This window comes from Aethalodelphis obliquidens, unplaced genomic scaffold, assembly GCF_003676395.1.
Source record: "Aethalodelphis obliquidens isolate GAN/ISIS:26980383/991018 unplaced genomic scaffold, ASM367639v1 scaffold65, whole genome shotgun sequence".
NCBI classification, from domain to species: domain Eukaryota; kingdom Metazoa; phylum Chordata; class Mammalia; order Artiodactyla; family Delphinidae; genus Aethalodelphis; species Aethalodelphis obliquidens.
The window spans coordinates 8162210-8184209 of record NW_020838009.1 but is presented as its reverse complement, the minus strand read 5'-3'; the positions used below and the strand labels follow the sequence as shown (position 1 = coordinate 8184209).

Here is a 22000-nt window from a genome sequence, read left to right as displayed (position 1 = left end):
TCTAGCTTTTGATTTAAAGTAAGAGATGTGTGATTTTTCCTTTCACCTGAATACTTAAGATGCCATTGCAGGGTTATTAACTGGCCCAGCTTCAATACTGTTGTGTCTCAGGGGATAGGGAGGCTCAAGGAGGGGGAGAAAGGGGAACAGCTGATCAGTGGCGCAGTCAGAACACACACAACATTATCAATTAAGTTTACTGTCTTATATGGGTGTGGTTTGTGGTGCCCCAAAACAATTGTAATAGTAACATCAAAGAGCACTGATCACAGGTCACTATAACAAATATAAGAATAATGAAAAAGTTTGAAATATTGAGAGAATTACCAAAATGTGATGCCAAGACATGAGGTAAGCAAATGCTGTTGGAAAAATGGGGCCAACAGGCTTGCTCAATGCAGAGTTGCCACAAACCTTTGATTTGTAAAAAATGCAGTATCTGTGAAGTGCAACAGAGCAAGGTATGCCTGTACATTTAATCCAAAGTGCTACTGGAACCAGAAAGAATTCTGACTTCAAATGGGTGGTGGGTAATCATTAGTACAAAGGACATATAAGAAAGATCCAAAAAAGAGTTAAAATAAAAAATGAGATGCAGCAAGTGATAATGAAGTAAACCATCACCTGGTATCCAGTAAACTTTACTCCTGGGTTATTTTCTATTTCCCACAATCCTTCATTAAATCCTTTCCGTTTGTTTGACTTTCCAAACTTGTCTTTGTATTCCTTATAAGGGAAAAGGTCTTTGGGACCTAGAAATGCACTGCAGAGATATATTAGAAAGAGATTTGATATTCTGACCTTCAAATATAAGATATTTTTAATATCAACTCAAGTGTCAGAGCATATTTTAGTAAATACATTAAAAGTATATATAAACCCTCTCAGTTAGACACATATCACAAGATGTTTTGCACATATATTTCAAGGTAGAAAAAATAGACAGCTAGGTATGCAAACCAGCAACACTGAACGGTGCTACTTTGATTTTACTTTTAAATTACTAATTTCTTTTTTGTTTTGAAATTGATTTTTAGCTAAACTACTTTAAAAGTAGTTTTAAAGATGTCTACTTTGACCACTTAAATCATCATCTTAAACTAAGACTTACCTAAGCTAATCTTTCACAGGTAAGGGTTTTGTAAGACTCACAGTAAAAACATAAACACTGGATTAAAAAATGATTTTAACTCTTTATGCCACATTAGTGTATTTATTCACTATTATTTCTATAAATTAAAAAAGCATTAGTGTTTAATGAGGCACACAAGAAAAAAATCAGAAGTGGCAAAGTAGATAGAATATTATCCAATTTAAACCTTATCCTAAATTAGTCATAATTATGAAAAGAAAATGAGTTAGAATAAATCCTGGGGCTGGCTAACAGATCTGAGCATTTAAACTAGAGTCTTCAGCATTACTATCTATGATATTAACCTGGTGAATGAGATGGTGGAGGCCCACATGCTGGCTGAGACTCATTTCAAACTAAGATTCATTTACTCAACAAATTTTATCGAACATCTCTAATGTGTAAAGCACTATTCCAGAGGTGCTGGGGATTCTTCAGGGAACAAAGAGATGAATGTCTCTGCCTTCATGGAGCATACATTCTATTAGCAAGGGTAGGGGACCAGACAATAAAGAAGATAAATAAATAAAATACATAGTACTGTGTGCTGAAAATAAATCAATAAATATATAGATGAAGCAGAGGAGGAGGATGGTTAAGGACTGGGGTGGATTTTACAGTTTTAGAAATACAGATCAAGAAGGAAGGCCTCACTGAAAAGGGAACAGCTAAGAACTGAAGGGGGTGAAGGAAGAACCCATGCAGTTATCTGGGGAAGAGTAGAGCAGACTGAAGGAAGAGCAAGTACAACAGACCCTGAGGTGGGAGAATGCCTAGTGTGTCTGAAAAATTAAGAGGCCAGTGTGGCTAGACTGAAACGACTGAAGAGAGAGCTGTGTGAGATGAGGTCAGAGAGGTAACAGGGTGGGAGCACAGATTATGTCAGGCCTTGGAGGCCACTACAAAGGCTTTGAGTCATATGGGAAGCCATTAAAGGTTTTGAGAAGTGACAATTTGTGTTTTAACAGCGCCACTTTGGCTGCTGTGTTGAAAACACACTGAAGAGCTGGGTACTAGGGTAGAAGCAGAGAGACTAATTAGGCTATTGAAGTAACAGTGGTGACTTGGACCAGTTGTAAGCAGTGCAGTTGGTGAGAGGTGGCTGGATTCTGAATTCACTCTCAAGAAAGAGCCAAGGTATTTGTTAATGGGCTAGATACAGCACGTGAGAGAGAGGGTGGAACTGAGGCTATCTCCAAGGTTTTAGATTGAGCAATTAGAAGAATGCAGTTGGTATTTACTGAAATGGAAAGATTTTTGAGAGAACAAGATTTGAAGGTGAAAAGCTTAGTTTTGGATGTTGAATTTGAAAACTTGGTTAGATATCCTAGTGAAGATGTCAAGTAGGCAACTGGGCAGGTGATTCTGGAATTCAGGGGAAAGGTCTGTGCTGGAGATGAATATTTGGAACTTATTGCAGAGATGATGTTGAAAGCTTTGAGACGATAGGTTAACAGTTTACTGCTGATTTTTATAAATTCCATTTTCTGGCTGGATCTTAGTACTGATCCCTTCCTTACACTGCCCAGCTGGTCAAGAATTCAAGTTGATAAAATCACCTGAGGAAGCTTTCTGACCCCAATCACCAAACTTTCCTTGACTGTTCACCTTTAACTGTTCAGCATGACTGCATTTCACTGAATCCAGAGATAGTTTATTAGGATACTGGACATTCTAACCAAATGCCTGACAAACTGAGCATGAGAAGGAAATGTGGCTTTGGGTATGGTGATTTCACTTTTAGAGCAATTTGACATGAATTATTAGACTGTGGCTTGTGACCTTTCTCCAGTCCTTGACTCTATGTATAGGAATTGTGGGCTAAGCTGCCTGAGGTTCACGTCAGCTATAGATGCTAACCAGAGCTTGTCTGTACTTTAATTATGCCTCAGGAGTCAAGGTTAATGATTCAACTGGCCATGTTAGCTGCTGCCAGAAAGAGGGACACTGAATGAGCTATTCTAAAACAAGTTCTTGTTTTTGACAGACAATCTTGGTTTTTCCTGGATTATAGATAATTCCACAAATCAAATCCCCTCTCAACTGGTTAACTTTGCTGTATGTTTTATAAATTTTAAAGGGTAGGCCAGAAAATAGTTCAAAGTTACAAGCTCTAAGGATGTTATTTTTTTTCCTGACAAAGGCTGCCTTGAAAATTGTCCGGACTAAAACTACTGGGGTAAAGTTATATGGAGCAGAAGAAATTGGGGCTCCAATCACCTATCTGTCTGAGCAACAGATTCAAAGCCATGTTCTGAGGAAAATTCTGGTCCTGCCTGAGGGTGCTCCTGCTGACAGTTTTTTTGTTAAGTTCCTCACCTTCCACATACCTTCCCCCCCTTTCATTTATTTCATTTAATCAATTTTAATTCATTCAACAGCTAGTTTTAGACACTCCTGAAGTCATTCTACGAGACCACCGTCACCCTGATACCAAAACCAGACAAAGATACTACAAAAAAAGAAAATTACAGACCAATATCACTGATGAATATAGATGCAAAAATCCTCAACAAAATACTAGCAAACAGAATCCAGCAAAACACTAAAAGGATAATACACCATGATCAAGTGGCGTTTATCCCAGGAATGCAAGGATTCTTCAATATACGCAAATCAATCAATGTGATACACCATATTAACAAATTGAAGAATAAAAAACATATGAACATCTCAATAGATGCAGAAAAAGCTTGTGACAAAATTCAACACCCATTTATGATAAAAACTCTCCAGAAAGTGGGCACAGAGGGAACATACCTCAACATAATAAAGGCCATATATGACAAACCCACAGCAAACATCATTTTCAATGGTGAAAAACTGAAAGCATTTCCTCTAAGATCAGGAACGAGACAAGGATGTCCACTCTTGCCACTATTATTCCACCTAGCTTTGGAAGTCCTAGCCACGGCAATCACAGAAGAAAAAGAAATAAAAGGAATACAAATTGGAAAAGAAGAAGTAAAACTGTCACTGTTTGCAGATGACATGATACATACATAGATACATAGAGAATCCTAAAGATGCCACCAGAAGACTACTAGAGCTAATCAATGAATTGGGTAAAGTTGCAGGATACAAAATTAATGCACAGAAATCTCTGGCATTCCCATACACTAATGATGAAAAATCTGAAAGAGAAATTAAGGAAACACTCCCATTTACCACTGCAACAAAAAGAATAAAATACCTAGGAATAAACCTACCTAAGGAGACAAAAGACCTGTATGCAGAAAACTATAAGGCACTGATGAAAGAAATTAAAGATGATACCAACAGATGGAGAGATATACCATGTCCTTGGATTGGAGAAATCAATATTGTGAAAATGACTATACTACCCAAAACAATCTACAGATTCAATGCAACCCCTATCAAATTACCAATGGCATTTCTTCTTCTTTTTTTTTTTTTTTGCGGTACGCGGGCCTCTCACTGTTGTGGCCTTTCCCGCTGCGGAGCACAGGCTCCGGATGCGCAGGCTCAGTGGCCATGGCTCACGGGCCCAGCCGCTCCGCGGCATGTGGGATCTTCCTGGACCGGAGCGCGAACCCACGTCTCCTGCATCGGCAGGCGGACTCTCAACCACTGCGCCAGCAGGGAAGCCCTACCAATGACATTTTTTACGGAACTAGAACAAATCATCTTAAAATTTGTATGGAGACACAAAAGACCCCAAATAGCCAAAGCAGTCCTGAGGAAAAAAAATAAAGAGCTGGAGGAATCAGACTCCCTGACTTCAGCCTAAACTACAAAGCTACAGTAATCAAGACAATATGGTACTGGCACAAAAACAGAAACACAGATCAATGGAACAAGACAGAACGCCCAGAGATAAACTCACGCATCTATGGTCAACTAATCTATGACAAAGGAGGCAAGGATATACAATGGAGAAAAGACAGTCTCTTCAATAAGTGGTGCTGGGAAAACTGGACAGCTACATGTAAAAGAATGAAATTAGAACACTCCCTAACACCATACAAAAAAATACACTCAAAATGGATAAGAGACCTAAATGTAAGACCGGACACTGTAAAACTCTTAGAGGAATACATAGGAAGAACACTCTTTGACATAAATCACAGCAAGATCTTTTTTGATCCACCTCCTAGAGTAATGGAAATAAAAACAAAAATAAATAAATGGGACCTAATGAAACTTCAAAGCTTTTGCACAGCAAAGGAAATCATAAACAAGATGAAAAGGCAACCCTCAGAATAGGAGAAAATATTTGCAAACAAATCAATGGACAAACGATTAATCTCCAAAATATATAAACAGCTCATGCAGCTCAATACTAAAAAAACAAACAACCCAATCCAAAAATGGGCAGAAGACCTAAATAGACAGTTCTCCAAAGAAGACATACAGATGGCCAAGAAGCACATGAAAAGCTGCTCAACATCACTAATTATTAGAGAAATGCAAATCAAAACTGCAATGAGGTATCACCTCACACCAGTTAGAATGGGCATCACCGGAAAGTCTACAGACAACAAATGCTGGAGAGGGTGTGGAGAAAAGGGAACCCTCTTGCACTGTTGGTGGGAATGTAAATTGATACAGCCACTATGGAGAACAGTATGGAGGTTCCTTAAAAAGCCAAAAATAGAATTACCTTATGATCCAGCAATCCCACTACGGGGCATATACCCAGAGAAAACCATAATTCAAAAAGACACATGCACCCCAATTTTCACTGCAGCACTATTTACAATAGCCAGGTCATGGAAGCAACATAAATGCCCATTGACAGACGAATGGATAAAGAAGATGTGGTACATATATACAATGGAATATTACTCAGCCATAAAAATGAACGAAATTGGGTCATTTGTTGAGACGTGGATGGATCTAGAGACTGTCATGCAGAATGAAGTAACTCAGAAAGAGAAAAACAAATATCGTATACTAACGCATATATGTGGAACCTAGAAAAATGGTACACATGAACCGGTTTGCAGGGCAGAAATTGAGACACAGATTTAGAGAACCAACTTATGGACACCAAGGTGGGGAAAGCGGCGGGGGGTGGGGATGGGATGAATTGGGCAATTGGGATTGACATGTATACACTGATGTGTATAAAATTGATGACTAATAAGAACCTGCTGTATAAAAAAATAAATAACATAAAATTCAAAAAACAAGAAACAAAAAAACACCTACCATGGGCCAGGCACTGTGTAAAGCACTGTGTATATAGGGCTTAGCAACATCCACAGAATCTCTGCCTTCACAGGGTACTTGCCAGGGCATATAATCTCAGGTATTAGGTACTTGCCAGGGCATATAATCTCAGGTTTAAGGACACCCAATACTTAGTAAATGATCAGCTGAAACAATGTTATAACAGGTTTTCTAATCCAGCAAAAAAACTCACATATGGACTGTATCACACTGTTCCTTGGTAGAATTGCTTTTACTGAATTGAGACTTGGAATTATGCCACTGACTTATATTAAGGATGCTATAAGAAATAACTCCATAAAATCCGTCACACTGTTTACTGGAATGATTCTGTTACTTGTACTAGCAATATACTAGGTGGCAAATTCTTTAAGGGCAACTTTTATTTTCGGTGCCTTAAAGAATATCTAGAAAATGTTTACTAAGTGAATGAAAGTTACCATATAATATTAGTAAATGGTTGATTTTGGTGTATGCAATGGAAACGTGATAATCTTGTTTATCAAATCCTGCCTTTTTCTAGATGTACAATCAGATCACTTGGACTTAGGTTCTAAAGGAAAAGCAAAATAATGGTACAGACATAAAAGGGAAGCAGGAATGAGGGAAATACAAAAATGGGTATCACAAAGCCCTACGCACTTATTACTATAGGTAAAACATTTATTTCTAAGCTTCGAGCAACCTCTTCAAGGAGAAAAACATGTTAAGTTGCATAGTCCACAAGTGTCTATTAGATAAAAATAAAACAAAGAAAATAAAACTAACCTCTTGAAAAAAACATAAATTTCTCACATGAAGACAAGAAAGAAATATGCCTTAAACGGCCCTCTCCCAGCTAGCTCTCTTTCAATACGAGAATGAGGAAGATGTCAGAGTGGTAGAGACAGCAAGCAAAGAAAAAAAGTTCATGCCTAGGGCTTCCCTGGTGGCTTAGTGGTTGAGAGTCCGCCTGACGATGCAGGGGACACGGGTTCGTGCCCCGGTCTGGGAGGATCCCACATGCCCCGGAGCGGCTGGGCCCGTGAGCCATGGCCGCTGAGCCTGCGCGTCCGGAGCCTGTGCTCCGCGACGGGAGAGGCCACAGCGATGAGAGGCCCGCGTAACGCAAAAAAGAAAAGAAGTTCATGCCTGGCTCTACTAACATTCACACGAACATAGGGGGTGACCCTGAATATAAGATTTCATCTTAGTTTTTAGCTTTCCCTCCCATTTGCAGTTTCTATTCCATTTGTGTCCTTGTTGTAAATAACCATATACGTTCTCAGTGTGTCAGGTTCTGTGTGTCAAGACTGCCTATGGTTCCCTAGCATCCATTATCATTGTCTTTCTTTTAATGGATACTCCTCCCAATTTGCTTCCCCAACAAAGTTGCCTAGCTAGAGACTATGCTTCCAGCTTCCTTACAGCTAGATGTGACCATATGTCCAAGTTCTTGCCACTGGTATAAATGCAACTGTAAGCCACATATTCAACTGCTGTGTCATTTCCTTACCTCTTCTCTCTCCCCCTTCCCTCTACCTGGAAGATGCACAGGTACTGCTGAGCCAGGTTTTGCTTTTTTTTTAAATAAGCAGACAAGGGCAATGCCCTAGGAATGGTAGGACAATACAACAGAAGAAACCTGGGTCCCTAGAGCAGAGCGGAAGGAACATCCACCTTGATCTATCTACCTTGATAGACAGATCTATCTATCTATCTATCTATCTATCTATCTATCTAGATCCCCCATCCCTGGACTGTTTCCAAAAAAAGAAGTAAATTCCTATATTATTTGAGACACTGTATTTTCAGTTTCCTTTATTCAATAGCTTAATCTGTATTCTGACCAACACAATTACAAAAACTTAGAAAGGTAGTATGTTTCCTTCAGGGTCTGACAAATTGAAGGAGACTGAGAGAACATAACTTTGTTCTGTGAAATATGAATGGAAGACATCTCTCTAGGTCTTAAAAGTGTCCTAAAGGAAACTTCTGGGTCATGCCCAACATTTAAGCAGAAACAGAAATGATATTCAAAAGCCAAATAAATGAAAAATCTTTACATTAAGAAAAAAATATATTATCTTTGCAATTTTATATAATTGATTATAATGATTTTAACAACATATAAAATAATATAAAGTGATTTTAACAACATATAATGTAGTCTAGCAGAATCAAATTAGAATTGTTGAAAATTTAAGTTGTTTTGTTGACTTACGTTTCATGGGTGCCAAAAAAGAAGATAGGATACTTATTTGCTGGAGGCTTCACAGCTCCCTCTGGGAGTTCATCAATCTATTAAAGATAAAACCATGTAAAATAGCATAAACATGATATAAACATTGTTCCAATAATTTATTGTTAATTTCAAAATAAAATCACTCTAATAAAAATCCCAACAGTTTTCCTTTCCTTGAACCTTATAAAATGATTCTAAAGGTCGTATTTGGCACACCATATGGAGAGTAACACTGTAAATTGATTATAACTATTATGGTAATACATAATCAGGAGCCAAAACTACTCATTTCCTTCAACTCAATAGAATTACTCTTGGGAATGTGTCCTAGTGAAATAATTCAAAAGAATAACAAAAAAGAAACAGAAGATGCACTTTTGGGGGATAGTAACAAATTTTTATATCCCACCCTTACAAGATAGGAGAATTATAGAACATTAACTCAAAATATTATGTAGTCATTGAAAGATATCATCTCTTGCCTGGACTAGTGCAAGTCTCTCCCCATCCACTGAAGCTCACATTACCTTTTTAAATGCATATTTGATTGTGTCAAATCCTTCAACAGCTTGTCATAGCTGTGCATCTGAAACCTCTGGGGCTTTTAAAAACTAAAGATCATCAATCCTTCCCCAGACCCAGCAATTTTTATGTACAGCTGAGGTTGAAAACTTCTCATAGGATAAAGTCTAAGTTCTTTAGAATGCTACATAGTTATATAAACATCATTCCCTAGAATGTTTCAAGAAATGGTCCTTGACTCCTAAATCTCCATCTGTAGTTCCAACCTTTCCTTTGAACTCCAGGAATGAAATTACAAACATCTACAAACCATTTCCATTTACATGTCCTACAAGCAACTTAAAATGAAGAAAAGGCCTGGAGTTCTTCAGAAGAGGCATACTTGGAGTTTATAGAGCAAGGAAAAGGGTCTGGTATCCTGTGTCCTGAAGATATCTGCAGGCCTTCTGAACTAACATATGGCGACAGCCTGAGGATTACTACAGCATCACAACATTCATCTCTGAACTGAAAGAACCATGTGTCACAGAACAGATGCCCTGGTGTACTGAGAAAAGATGGACTTTCAGTCTAGAAACTTTAGTCCTGCTTCTGACTTCAATTGTGATATCGAAGATATCACTTAATGACTTTCACATCTGTAAAATGAGACGGTTGCACTAGGTAACCTCTAGGTTTCCTTCAAGTCCTGAAATTCCATGCCTTGCCTAAAACTGAACTAATTTTCTCTGAATCTGTTTTTGTTTCCTATCTTAAGTACTGGTACACTCAGTACCAAGAAAGAAACCTTAATCTTTTTATTATTTCCTCAAGCTCCACATTCAGTTTTTCACCAAATTCCCCAATTTGGCTCCTGAAATGTCTCCAAATTGAACACCATTCCCACTACTAAATTTAGTTCCCTAAAAAAGTTCTCAAGATCTTTTGACAAGGCCACAGCAGCCTGTCAAAGTATCTCCTTGCCTCTGGGCTTTCCCGTTACCGACTGTACAACTTCTGGGTAAACCCTGTATGTTTTACATTCAATACACTACCCTACAAAGACAATTTAAAATGAGTAATTTCATTTTGAATAAAATTCAATTATACACACACACACACTCTCTCTCTCATACATATATTATTGTGGTAAAAAATACATAACATAAAATTTTCTATCTTACCCATTTTAAAATTTACAGTTCAGTAGTGTTAAGAATATTCACGCTATGATATAGATCTCCAGAAAATGAATAACTATATTTTAAATGGACAAAAAATAGAACTTAATATGGAAATGTATGTTTATGTATGTGGGAGGCACTGAATTGCTAGCCGACAAAACACTATCCCATCATGTTTTTTTTTCACTCTTGTGAGAAAACTGAAAGTGTATCTTTTTAAAAAAACTTTTCTTTCAAATAAAACACAACTTTTGGCTAAACTTTTCCTTCACTGTGTTATATAACTAACATCTACTGTAGAAGTTGCAAACTGACAGCCCTTAGGCCATGTCTGGCCTGAAGAAATGTTTTGTTTGGCTCATACAGTGTTTTTAAAAAACTGAATTAGGTATCAACACTTTAAAACTGGAAGATTCATCTTAAACCCAGAACAATAGCCTCCGTGAAAAAATATGGAAGATAGGAATAAGCAACACTAAGCTTGCATTCCCAGGAGGCAACAATTAGCTGAAGATGATCAACAGCTGCCTTCAGACAAGGTATGTTCTCTCAAGTTTGCTACATTCCCCACCACTCTCTAGGCAACGTTGTTAATGCCTGCTTCCCTTACTTACAATTGCTTGCCTGGCCCCTCTGAATATCTGAGTTCACACCCCTGTAATAAATAATGCCAAATTAGTGGCTTTACCATCACGCTGGTTCCCTCATAAAGGTGTTAAATGTTGACATGCACTCACTATATCTTACTGAGTCTTGTTTTGAAAATTACACTTTGACAGTTTTGGAATTATACGAAGTTGTTCAAGTGGATATATATGCCTTCTTGAACCAATTAAAGAGTGTACCTCCTGGGGCACTGGTTTTTGTTTGTTTGTTTTGGCTTCTAGAGTGAATACCAAGTGGCAACAGAACTTTAACTTCAGAGTTTCTGTTTTTCTACTGTTTCTATTTTCCTGACTTTTATTTTCACTTTTATTTCTGGTTCTTGGCTATGTTTGGTTCTGATTCTGGTTTGCACACAGCCAGTGTGTTATTCCCCGTTAATAGGAGGATGGGGACCTATTCTCTTTTGGGTATGACAGGGCAAATAATCTGGTACAACAGTCTTTTGGTTTGTAGAAGAATAAGTCTTGCTTTTACTGGAAAGAAGAAAAGCCCTTTGAGATCTAGATCAGTGAGTACATGTATTTTGTGTTTCCTTTAACCTGTAACTGAAGTAGACCTGAAGCCGTAGGCTCTCTGTGTGCCTATCATACTTGAGAGTCTTTACCCTTCCCTGTGTGAGTTTGAAACATTTTCCTGTTTCTGGGAAGGGTATTAACAAATTAGATATAAATTTCTTAAAATGAAAGAGCTCTGTTTTTACTGATTTACAGACACTAATAAGATTACAAAAATCTAATATAAAGGAACGTTAAGAATCCTCAAGAAATTAAAAAGTGAATGTAGAATACTTCAAATACGGTGGCCTTTTTGTTATCGTTCATTGTTTATCTGTCTGCTTTGTTCACTGCAGAGACACAGGCAATGTCAGTTAGAACTGAGGCTGGACTTGGGGCCTGGAGGCAGGCAGCCTCACATTTCCTAGAAAACTTGTTCTCAGAGCTCATCCCTGGGCCTTCACCATCAGTGTCACCTGCGGACTCATTAGAAATGCTAGTTCTCAGTCCAGAACCCTAATGAGGGTTAGGCCCAAGAATCAGGGTTTTAAGAAGCCTCCAGCTGTTTTTGATATACATTATAAAGCATTCCATCCTCCTGCTGTGGTTCCTGTGGATGAGTTGCCTTTGTTTCTTCTGATTAACATTAAGTCTGCTTAGGGAAGAGAGATGGGGATATATGTATATGGATAGCTGATTCACTTTGTTATAAAGCAGGAACTAACACACCATTGTAAAGCAATTATACTCCAATAAAGATGTTATAAAAACAACAACAACAACAACAAAACATTAAGTCTGCTTAAATCTGTGGGATTTTTGCCCTGAGACTGCAAAATTGCATCAGTGCATGTTTATTTTCCTAATATTTTAAAAAATGTCCAATTTTCTATTTTTTAATTAAAGGAGTGCTACACTATATTAAATGTGGTGGCTTTTTAAGGAAAAACCCTTCTCACAGGAACTGTTAGCTCGTAAGTATTCTTATACAAGAATCCAAATTAAAGTAATCAAAGTGAATCTTTGAACAAATCAGACTGGTTTACAATTTTGGTTTAAAAATAACTATTTCTCTTTATCTGGATTTAATCATTGTAGAGTGTAATATAAGTAAATTTAAGAAAATAAAATTGGGGTTTCTCATGAAGATACTAATTTACATCTGAATTCCTTAAGTTCTGAAGTTCTTACCTAACCTCCCTTGGTAGACTTCCCTGGTGGTGCAGTTGTTAAGAATCCGCCTGCCAATGCAGGGGACACAGGTTCGATCCCTGGTCCAGGAAGATCCCACATGCTGCAGAGCAATGAAGCTCGTGCACCACAACTACTGAGCCTGCGTTCTAGAGCCCACGAGCCACAACTACTGAGGTCTCATGCCACAAACTACTGAAGCCCACACACCTAGAGCCCGAGCTCCGCAACAAGAGAACCACTGCAATGAGAAGCCTGCGCACCTCAAGGAAGAGTAGCCCGCGCACCTCAAGGAAGAGTAGCCCCTGCTCACCGCAACTAGAGAAAGCCCGCACACAGCAACGAAGACCCAATGCAGCCAAAAATAAATAATAATAAAAAAAAGGCATCATCATATAGATAAAAACAAATAAGAAAATAATTAAAAAAAGAATAAAATGGACATTAAAAAAAGGAAAAAAGGGTCTACTGATAAGCTAATATTACTTCCATATAATGTTTAAGATGAAGGAAAACGTAAACTTAAATTATAATTCTGACAAACTTTTCTATATCAACAGTAATTATGTTCTGTGGTATGTTAAGATTAAACATAATTTCCAACAGTTAACTTTAAGACCTTGGACTAATATTAAATTGAGTTAAAGGATCATCTTTGCATCTCTGAATAATTCCTAAGTAAGACAGAATACTGAAACACTGGTCAGCAAGTGTAGTTTTAACATATATATGATTTTAATTTTTATATGTTATGTAGTGGAAAGGATATGTGTATTAGGTATATCCATGAGCTCTGTTGGTTTGTTAAAACACTTGTATATAACAGAAATTTCCCAGTTTCTCTGTGAAACAGAAGTTAGTTACCTTGGTTAAGTTATAATTGATATGCAGATTGAGACTATACTAAGAACAACAGTGACACAGAAATACAACCATGTATGCAAAGGTAATGAATGGCATGTGTTCTTGTTTATTAATGGGAAAAGATTAGTCTTGTACTTGAAGTGAAGTATCTAGGTTGTTCCAAAATGTGAAAGAGGATAATGAAGGACAAACCTGGATATTGAAAGCTGTAGATTTGTGGAAAGGGAAATTTATTTGCCTTGGACTATAATAACTGCAAATAACAGTCTAAAATATGCAATGAAATATTAAAATTTTTCCAAAGCTGGCTCAGTTTTGATGGATTTATTCATAAGGTTAAAAAGGGAAAGCTTCTAAATCCATTAATGTCAAATATTTATTAATATAAAACCAGAATTTGGTTTTCTCTGTTAAAATAAGAAATTGGTCTTGGAGTATTCTGTTCTTAACAAAATATGGTAAAAGGTTATTCTTTACCTCCTGTAATCTGCATAGATAGCCATATCTCACTAGAATAACTTCTTGGACTTTGTGCTGACTCTGTCATATCTTTAAATTTGTTTTAAAACAAACAACAAAAGTTCCTTGCTAAAGAGTTAAAGTTCTTTAAAAAAACTGGGTCACCACTTTCTATGTTAATTTAAAACATTATATTGTTACTTTGACTAAGTCATTATTCATTATCTTCAGATATCTAAGCTCCTATCTTAATCAAGCAATGAAGTCTGATAATTCTTGTGATGCTGCTGAGTTCAGAGAACTCACTGTGTAACAAATGATTTGGTTCAGATTGTGGTGTAAGACCCAAAGTGCAGTATTACGTGCTGCCTCAACATTTTGTAAAATTGGGATGGTCTTGAATGGTCTATCTGCAAGTTCTCTTCCTCGCTCTGCTCCTGTGGATAAGGTCCCCTAGTCAAAAAATCCTCTTCATTAAAGGCACCAAGCAAAGTTTCTTTTTAATCCCTGCTAGCCTTTATCCCCGGTTTTGGTTCCCTGCTAGCCTCGGAATTATTCAGACAAGCCAATCACATCCTCCTGTGGGAACCCCACTCTCTTGATACTACAAAGTCTTCTTCCCATTGCCTGAGTTGTTCACTGTCTCTGAGTGCAACCTCCAGGTCGCCCTGTAAGGCAGGCAGTGTCCTCCTCCTCTGGGATGTGAGTTTATGTAACTAATACATTGTTGCCTATCTTATCTGCCCAGTGTTGTGTGTTGAGCCATTCCCAAAAACATATGGTGGGAATCCTCTCTCTCACCAATAGGGTGAATAGGAAGTGATTAAAATACAGATAGGCACCAACACCAGGGGAATCTTATCAGAATGCTGGGGTAAGAGGTTCCACACAGTGGCTCAAATTTATTATGTGTGGTAGCTTAGAGGTACCGAGTCCAGATGGTAGTTGGGGGTGGGGTTGAGTGGAGGAAGGGAAGTCCTGAGGGCCAGAGGGCTAGGCAGAGATACCAAGGTCCCTCCCTTGGCAGTGTCTCTTCTCTCAGAAATGCTCATGGCCCATTCATTCCCGTACTCTGTTCAAATCTCTGCTCAAATAGCACTGCATCAGAGGGCTTTTCCCCTACAACCCAACTTAAAATAATACCTCTTACCCTGTCATTCTCTATTCTTTTATTCTGCTTTATTTTTATTGTAAGAATTTCCCTGCCCTTGAGTATTTGTTTGTTTCTTCACATTAGAATATAATCTTTGTGAGAGGGAAACTTGCTTTGTTCTCCACAATAGCTCTACTGCCTAAAGCAGCACCTGATACATGACTGGTGCATAATAAATATTCCTCGAGGACCAAAGTTTCCTTACTGACTCAGGACCTGAAGAAGCCTATACTTACATGATGAGAATCAGTGACCCTGGCTGTGAAGAAGAGAAAGGTACACCACAGACCACTTTCAATCACAGATTACTAAGAAAAACTATTATGGGGTTATAGTATAAAGGAGTCTCTATGCTTAAGAAAAGGAAATAAGAAGAACAAACTTGTCTCTTTGAATATGCCAATAAGAAGAACTTTGGGGGCTAGCTGACTAAGAATGCGGAGGAAAAAAAGACCATTTTACCTATTAAAGTTTATGAGGTGAGGTTAAATTACAGAGGGGAAAAACGCTTGTGATATTATAAAATGGCTTTAGATAAAGAGAAGTCTATAAATGAGTCAACAAATTTACTGTAGGGGAAGAAAGGGAAAGCACACTATGGAAAAAGGAAATGTATACAAGAGGAAGGGGAAAGAATTTTTAAAATCTGAGTATATCTGGATTAACAAACAGGTAACTGATCAACTTAATATCTGAAAATAACACTTTGTTAGGACTCCAAACATAAGGAGATAACTTCCAAAATAAGAGTTCAAAAAATCTGTTGAAAACCAGTCCGTAATTATCTTCAAGAATATAAAAATCATCACTTGTTAGTTGACAGAGCAATTTCACATTGAAAGACATTTTGTTTTTCACTCAATTAAACTTTCAAAAACCTCGCCATTTTCATTTTTAGAAGATTATAAATAATTTTGAGAGGTCACAATACACTTACACTTAGAACACAGTGCTTTTAACTTATTGTAGGCTTTATGTAGGGGATAGGCGAGATGACTGACTGAGGTCCCTCATTCATATGTTACATTGCTGATTCTGGAGGAGGAGCATATATGGGGCATTAACACATCCTCACAGTATACCTGGGGAGAGCCAATCTGACAAATGGAAAAACTCAGGCTGAATAGTAAAAAGTGAGGGATTTGGTGTGATCTTCATATAAGATCTTCATTTATATTGCCAGATCCCTCTTTTTTTTTTTTAAATTATAGCAGGCACATTTTAAATTGAAATGTATAAAAAATCTGGCCTATTCCCCCAACTTTCCCTCAGTCTTAAGCAATTGTCCACACAGGTTCAATCTTGAACAGGTATAAATAAACTCATTTTTAGGGTTTAGCTGCATTTTTAAAAAATTTTACTTATTTAATTTATTTATTTTTGGCTGCGTTGGGTCTTCGTTGCTGCGCGAGCTTTCTCTAGTTGCGGCAAGTGGGCGCTACTCTTCATCGCGGTGTGCGGGTTTCTCATTGCAGTGGCTTCTCTTGTTGTGGAGCACGGGTTCTAGGCATGCGGGCTTCAGTAGCTGCAGCACGTGGGCTCAGTAGTTGTAGCTCGCAGGCTCTAGAGCACAGACTCAGTAGTTGAGCGCACAGGCTTAGTTGCTCCACGGCATGTGGGATCTTCCCAGACCAGGGCTCGAACCCATGTCTCCTGCACTGGCAGGCGGATTCTTAACCACTGTGCCACCAGGGAAGCACTCTATCTGCATTTTTTTGAAGTAAAATTTATAATGAAATATACTGATCTTAAATGTATTGAATATATTTAACGAGAATTTGATATATGCATATACCCATTTAACCAACCCCTAATCAAGTACAGAACTTTAAGTTATCTCAGAACATTTCCTCCTACTCCCTACTGGCTCTCATCCACTACAGGCAACCACCTTCCTGATTTCCATCATCACAGATCGGTTTTGCCTGTTCCTGAACTTAAAAAAAAAAAAAAAAAGCAACAAGTTTTTGGTCATTGGCTTCTTTTGCTCCATGTCTTTTTGAGATGAATTCATATTATATTAGTAATATAATTCTAATATCATTCTTTTATATTGCCAAGTAGTATTCTACTGCATCCATTCTCTTTATGTGATGATGGACATTTGTTACTGTTTCCAGTTTTGACTATTGTGAATGAATCTGCTAAAATTATTCTTGTACCTTTCTTGGGGGGAATATATGCTTTCATCTTACTTGGATAAATACCCAGGAAAAGGATTAGTGAGTAATAGTGTAGGGATATGTTTAACTTTGTAAGAAACTTCCACACTGTGTTCTGAAGTGGTTATGCCATTTTAAAAAAAATTTATTTTACTTATTTATTTTTGGCTGTGTTGGGTCTTCGTTGCTGCATGCGTGCTTTCTCTAGTTGCGACTAGCGGGGGCTACTCTTTGTTGTGGTGCGCGGGCTTCTCATTGCGGTGGCTTGTCTTGTTGCAGAGCACGGGCTCTAGGCACGCAGGCTCCAGTAGTTGTGGCACGCGGGCTCAGTAGTTGTGGCACGCGGACTCAAGAGCGCAGGCTCAGTAGTTTTGGCACACGGGCTTAGCTGCTCCGCAGCATGTGGAATCTTCCCGGACCAGGGCTTGAACCCGTATCCCCTGCATTGGTAGGTGGATTCTTAACCACTGCACCACTAGGTAAGCCCGGTTATACCATTTTAAACCCCCTTGAACAATACATGAGTTCCAGTTGCTCTACATCCTAACCAACACTTGGTGCGGCCAGTCTTTTTAACTTTAGCCATTCTAACAGGTGTGAAGTGGTATCTACCGTGGATATCTTTTAACATACCAAACTGTCATAGTGCTCTACACATTTACCCAAGAGAAATGAAAGCTTATGTCCATACAAAGATCTGTACAAGGATGTATATGGCAGCTTTACTCATAATAGTGAAAATCTGGAAACAGTCTAGATGTCCATCAACATGAGAATGGTTAAACAAACTGTGGTGTATTCACACAAGGGAATACTATTCTGTAATAAAAAGAACAAAGTACTAATCATACAATAACATGGATGAATCTCAAAAGCATTATGGTAAATGAAAGAAGTCTGCATAAAAGAGTAATACTGGAATATTGCATAAATGGAATATTGCATGATTCCATTTATATGAAGTTCCAGAAAAGAAAAAGCTAATTTGTGATGGAAAAAAACTCTAAACAGTGATTACCTCTGGGGGAAGGTGGGAGTGGTAACTGACTGTGGGAAGAGGCATAAGAGAATTTTCTGGGGTGATGGTATATTTCATATCTTGATAGGGGTTTGCATTATATGGGTGTATAAATCTGTCATAACTCATCAAATGGAATATTCACTGTATGTAACTTTCACCTCAAAAATGTAAATAAACATTAAATTCTAGTTAATTACATGCATGCTAAAGTGTTTAGGAATGAAATACAATAATGTATGTAAATTAACTTAAAATACATAAAAATAAATTGATGGATGGATAGAAATTGTTAGATGGATACAAATGTCATAAAACAAACCTAGCAAAATGCTAATTGTAGACTCTAGGTGTGGTGGGTTATGGTGTTCACTTTTTATATCAACTTCTGATACGTTTCAAAAATTTCATAATAATATTTTGGTAAAAATAGGAGAAGAGGGGAGAGAGGATGAGGGTAGTATAACAAGTTGGTTATAACCTTGCTCTTAAAATGGAGTCAACTGATATTGTTTAGTCAATAAATCAGTGTGAGACAGGAGGGGCTTCCCTGGTGGTGCAGTGGTTAAGAATCCGCCTGCCAATGCAGGGGACATGGGTTCGAGCCCTGGTCCAGAAGATCCCACATGCTGCGGAGCAACTAAGCCTGTGCGCCACAACTACTGAGCCTGTGTGCCACAACTACAGAAGCCCTCCTGCCTAGACCCCAGGCTCCACAATAAGAGAAGCCACCACAACGAGAAGGCCACGCACCGCAACAAACAGCAGTCCTCACTCGCTGCAACTAGAGAAAGCCCATGTGCAGCAACGAAGACCCAGTGCAGCCAAAAAAAAAAAAAAAAAAAAAAGAGAGAGAGACAGGAAACTGTTGTGCTTTCTTATAAGCCAAGTTGGTTTTTAAAACTGTGTACATACAATACTTAAGCTAAAAACAACTGAATTCAAAAAAGAATTTTTAATGAAGCAATGCCATTTGCAGCAACATGGATGGACCTGGAGATTATCATACTAAGTGAAGTCAGACAAAGACAAATATCTCATGATATCACTATATATGGAATCTTAAAAAAAAAAGATACAAAATGAGCTTGTTTACAAAACAGAAACAGACTCACAGACATTGAAAACAAATTTATGGTTACCAAAGGGGAAAGGCAGGGGAGGGATAAATTAGGAGTTTAGGATTAACAGATACACATTACTATATATAAAATGGATAAACAAGGAGGACCTCCTGTATAGCACAGGGAACTATATGCAATATCTTATAATACCCTATAATGGAAAAGAATCTGAAAAAGAATATATATATAAAACTGAATCACTTTGCTGTACACCTGAAACTAACGCAACATTGTAAATCAACTATACTTCAATTTTAAAATTTTTTTTAAGTTTTTAAAACCACCAAATTGTCAATTAGTGATTGCACTTCCACCAATCATGTGAGTCCCTAAATCCCTACATCTTCACTAATAATGAATAATTTATTATCTTTTTATCTTATCTAAATTTGCTATGTGAAAAATGCTGTTTTGTTTTAATTTGTACTTTCTTAATTATAGATGATGTTGAACATCTTTTCATATGTTAAAAAGTTATTTGTATTATGTTTTCTATAAACTGCTTTTTCATATCCCGTGCCCATTTTTCTACTGGGTTGTTGTCTAGTTTTGTTACTGATCAGTAGAAGCTCATTTTGTTTGTATGCCTGTCTGTCTGTCTACCTATCTATGTCAGCCCTTTTCCTACCATTTGTTACGTTTTTTACCCATTTACCGTTTGTCTTGACTTCATCTGCAAAATTTTTTTTGCTAGCAGAAATTTCTTAATTTTTATATAGTAACAGCTATTAATCATTTCCTTTGTGCCTTATGGGTTTGTATCTTGCTTAAAAGGCCTTTCCTACTTTAAGATTACCCAAAAATTATCCCATATTTTCTCTTGTATTACTTTTGTGATTTCACAAGTCACAAAATAATTCTATGAATTATTTTCTTAAGCTATAAATGTGCCTAATAGTAAGTGTAGGGAAATGAGCACCCACATAAATAATTACAAGGACTATCAACTGCTACAAACGTTTAAGAAATTGATATGATTGCATATATTATAAAATTAAAACATACATACCACATGGCCTAACAATTCCACTTCTAGGAACCAATCTATCCTACAGAAATAAGAACATGAGTGAGTATGTAAACATAAACAAACCAATATGTTCACTGAGGCTCTCCTGCCAAAGAAGAAACAACTAACGGGCCTTCATGGTAGGAATGGTTAACTAAATTATGGTGCAGTCATAGTATGGCACATTCATAGCCAAGATCTATGTGCACTGACTTGGAAAGTTAGCAATATAGCAAGGACAAGTGAAAAGAGCAAGCTGCAGGATAAAAAATGTTAACTACATAAAACCATACGTGCATGTGAATGCTTATGTAAGTGGAAGAAAACATTAGGAAGGGTACACGCCAAACTATCAATGCTAGTTATCTCAATAGGGTAGGAACGGTAGCACTATAAAACATTTCTTTTGAAATTAAAAATAAACAAAAATATTGTCAGAGTAACCCAATAAAAATATTGATGCTTAGGGCTTTCCCTGGCAAGTCTGATTAAAAAAATAATAGCAGAATGGAATTTTTATTAGGTAAAGAACAAATGGACAATTAAGCTTCCAGACTCTACTGTCTACGTGTGCTGGATGACTTTTCCTTTAAACTTTTCCTTTAAACGTCAGCCCCTCTATGGTTCAGCCCCTCTGAACCAAGGAGAACCTCATCTGATCAGATATACAGGCACCTTTTCCCACTACAAGGGGGGTTTGGAATGAGTCTCCAGTTATATACTTGGTTTGAATTTCTAAGGACACTATATTTGCAGAATTTAGCCTTCCCTTTTCTATTTCCCTAGTAAGGAGTCTTAGCTGGTCTTCCTCCAGCAAAATTTCCTTAATTATATGCAAGATTTTATATAGCACATTTTAATGGGGAGAGAATTCACTGCTTTACTCATATCCTCCAAACCCTGCCTCCCCCATCAAAAAAATGTAAAGAAAAACAATCATGTTAAACTAAATTCAGACACTTGTGAATCTAATTCACAGTATTTGTACCAATTTGGGAACATCTTTTATTTTTGGTGTCAACTCATCAAGCTTTATGTTGTCAACAAGAAATGATATACAATATCTGTTTTTTTCCCCTTAAATTCTACTTTATATGATATAAATTACTGCCATTACTTGTTTTATTCAAATCTGATAAATAGATCTTTCCAACTGGGGCAAATTTTTGTCTTCTACTATTCTGTGTTATTAGATCGGTCTCTTTTAAACACTGCATTGCTGGGTTTTATTTATCAATCCAAATGGAGAACCATTTATGTTTGTAACAATGTCTGGCTTTTTATGCCTCTGTTTTTTCTCTTCATGTTTATTTTTATTACATGAATTGTAACTCAAATACCTCATTTTTAATTCACTAAGTACTTCCTATATTTCAAGAACACTATTAAAATAATATTTACAAATAATATTAAGATAATATTTACCTATTTATTCTAATCTGAAACAAAATATTTAGTGCTTTCCCCTCACTTCTTCCCTTCCCCAATCTTTATTAATCTTCCCTCCATCTTTTCTCTATTATGTTTTACTGTTTGGTTTAATAAATTAGTTACTAATCACTTTTCTTGTTATAGTGACTGTAGGCAACTATCCAAGGGAGACGCATTCAAAGAAGGAGCAGG

General features: G+C 37.2%; 1 protein-coding gene across 2 annotated transcripts in view; it reads right to left on the bottom strand.

The window, feature by feature from the left end:
• Window positions 1-22000, bottom strand: part of HDGFL3 (HDGF like 3) — a 75036-nt gene that overhangs the window by 16615 nt on the left and 36421 nt on the right. For both annotated transcript variants that reach the window (XM_027089357.1, XM_027089355.1), the window contains exons 2-3: window positions 8532-8608; window positions 625-763 (exon numbers count right to left, since the gene is read on the bottom strand). In XM_027089357.1, the coding sequence (XP_026945158.1) occupies window positions 625-763; window positions 8532-8608 (216 nt within the window). The remainder of the gene's footprint in view (window positions 1-624; window positions 764-8531; window positions 8609-22000) is intronic.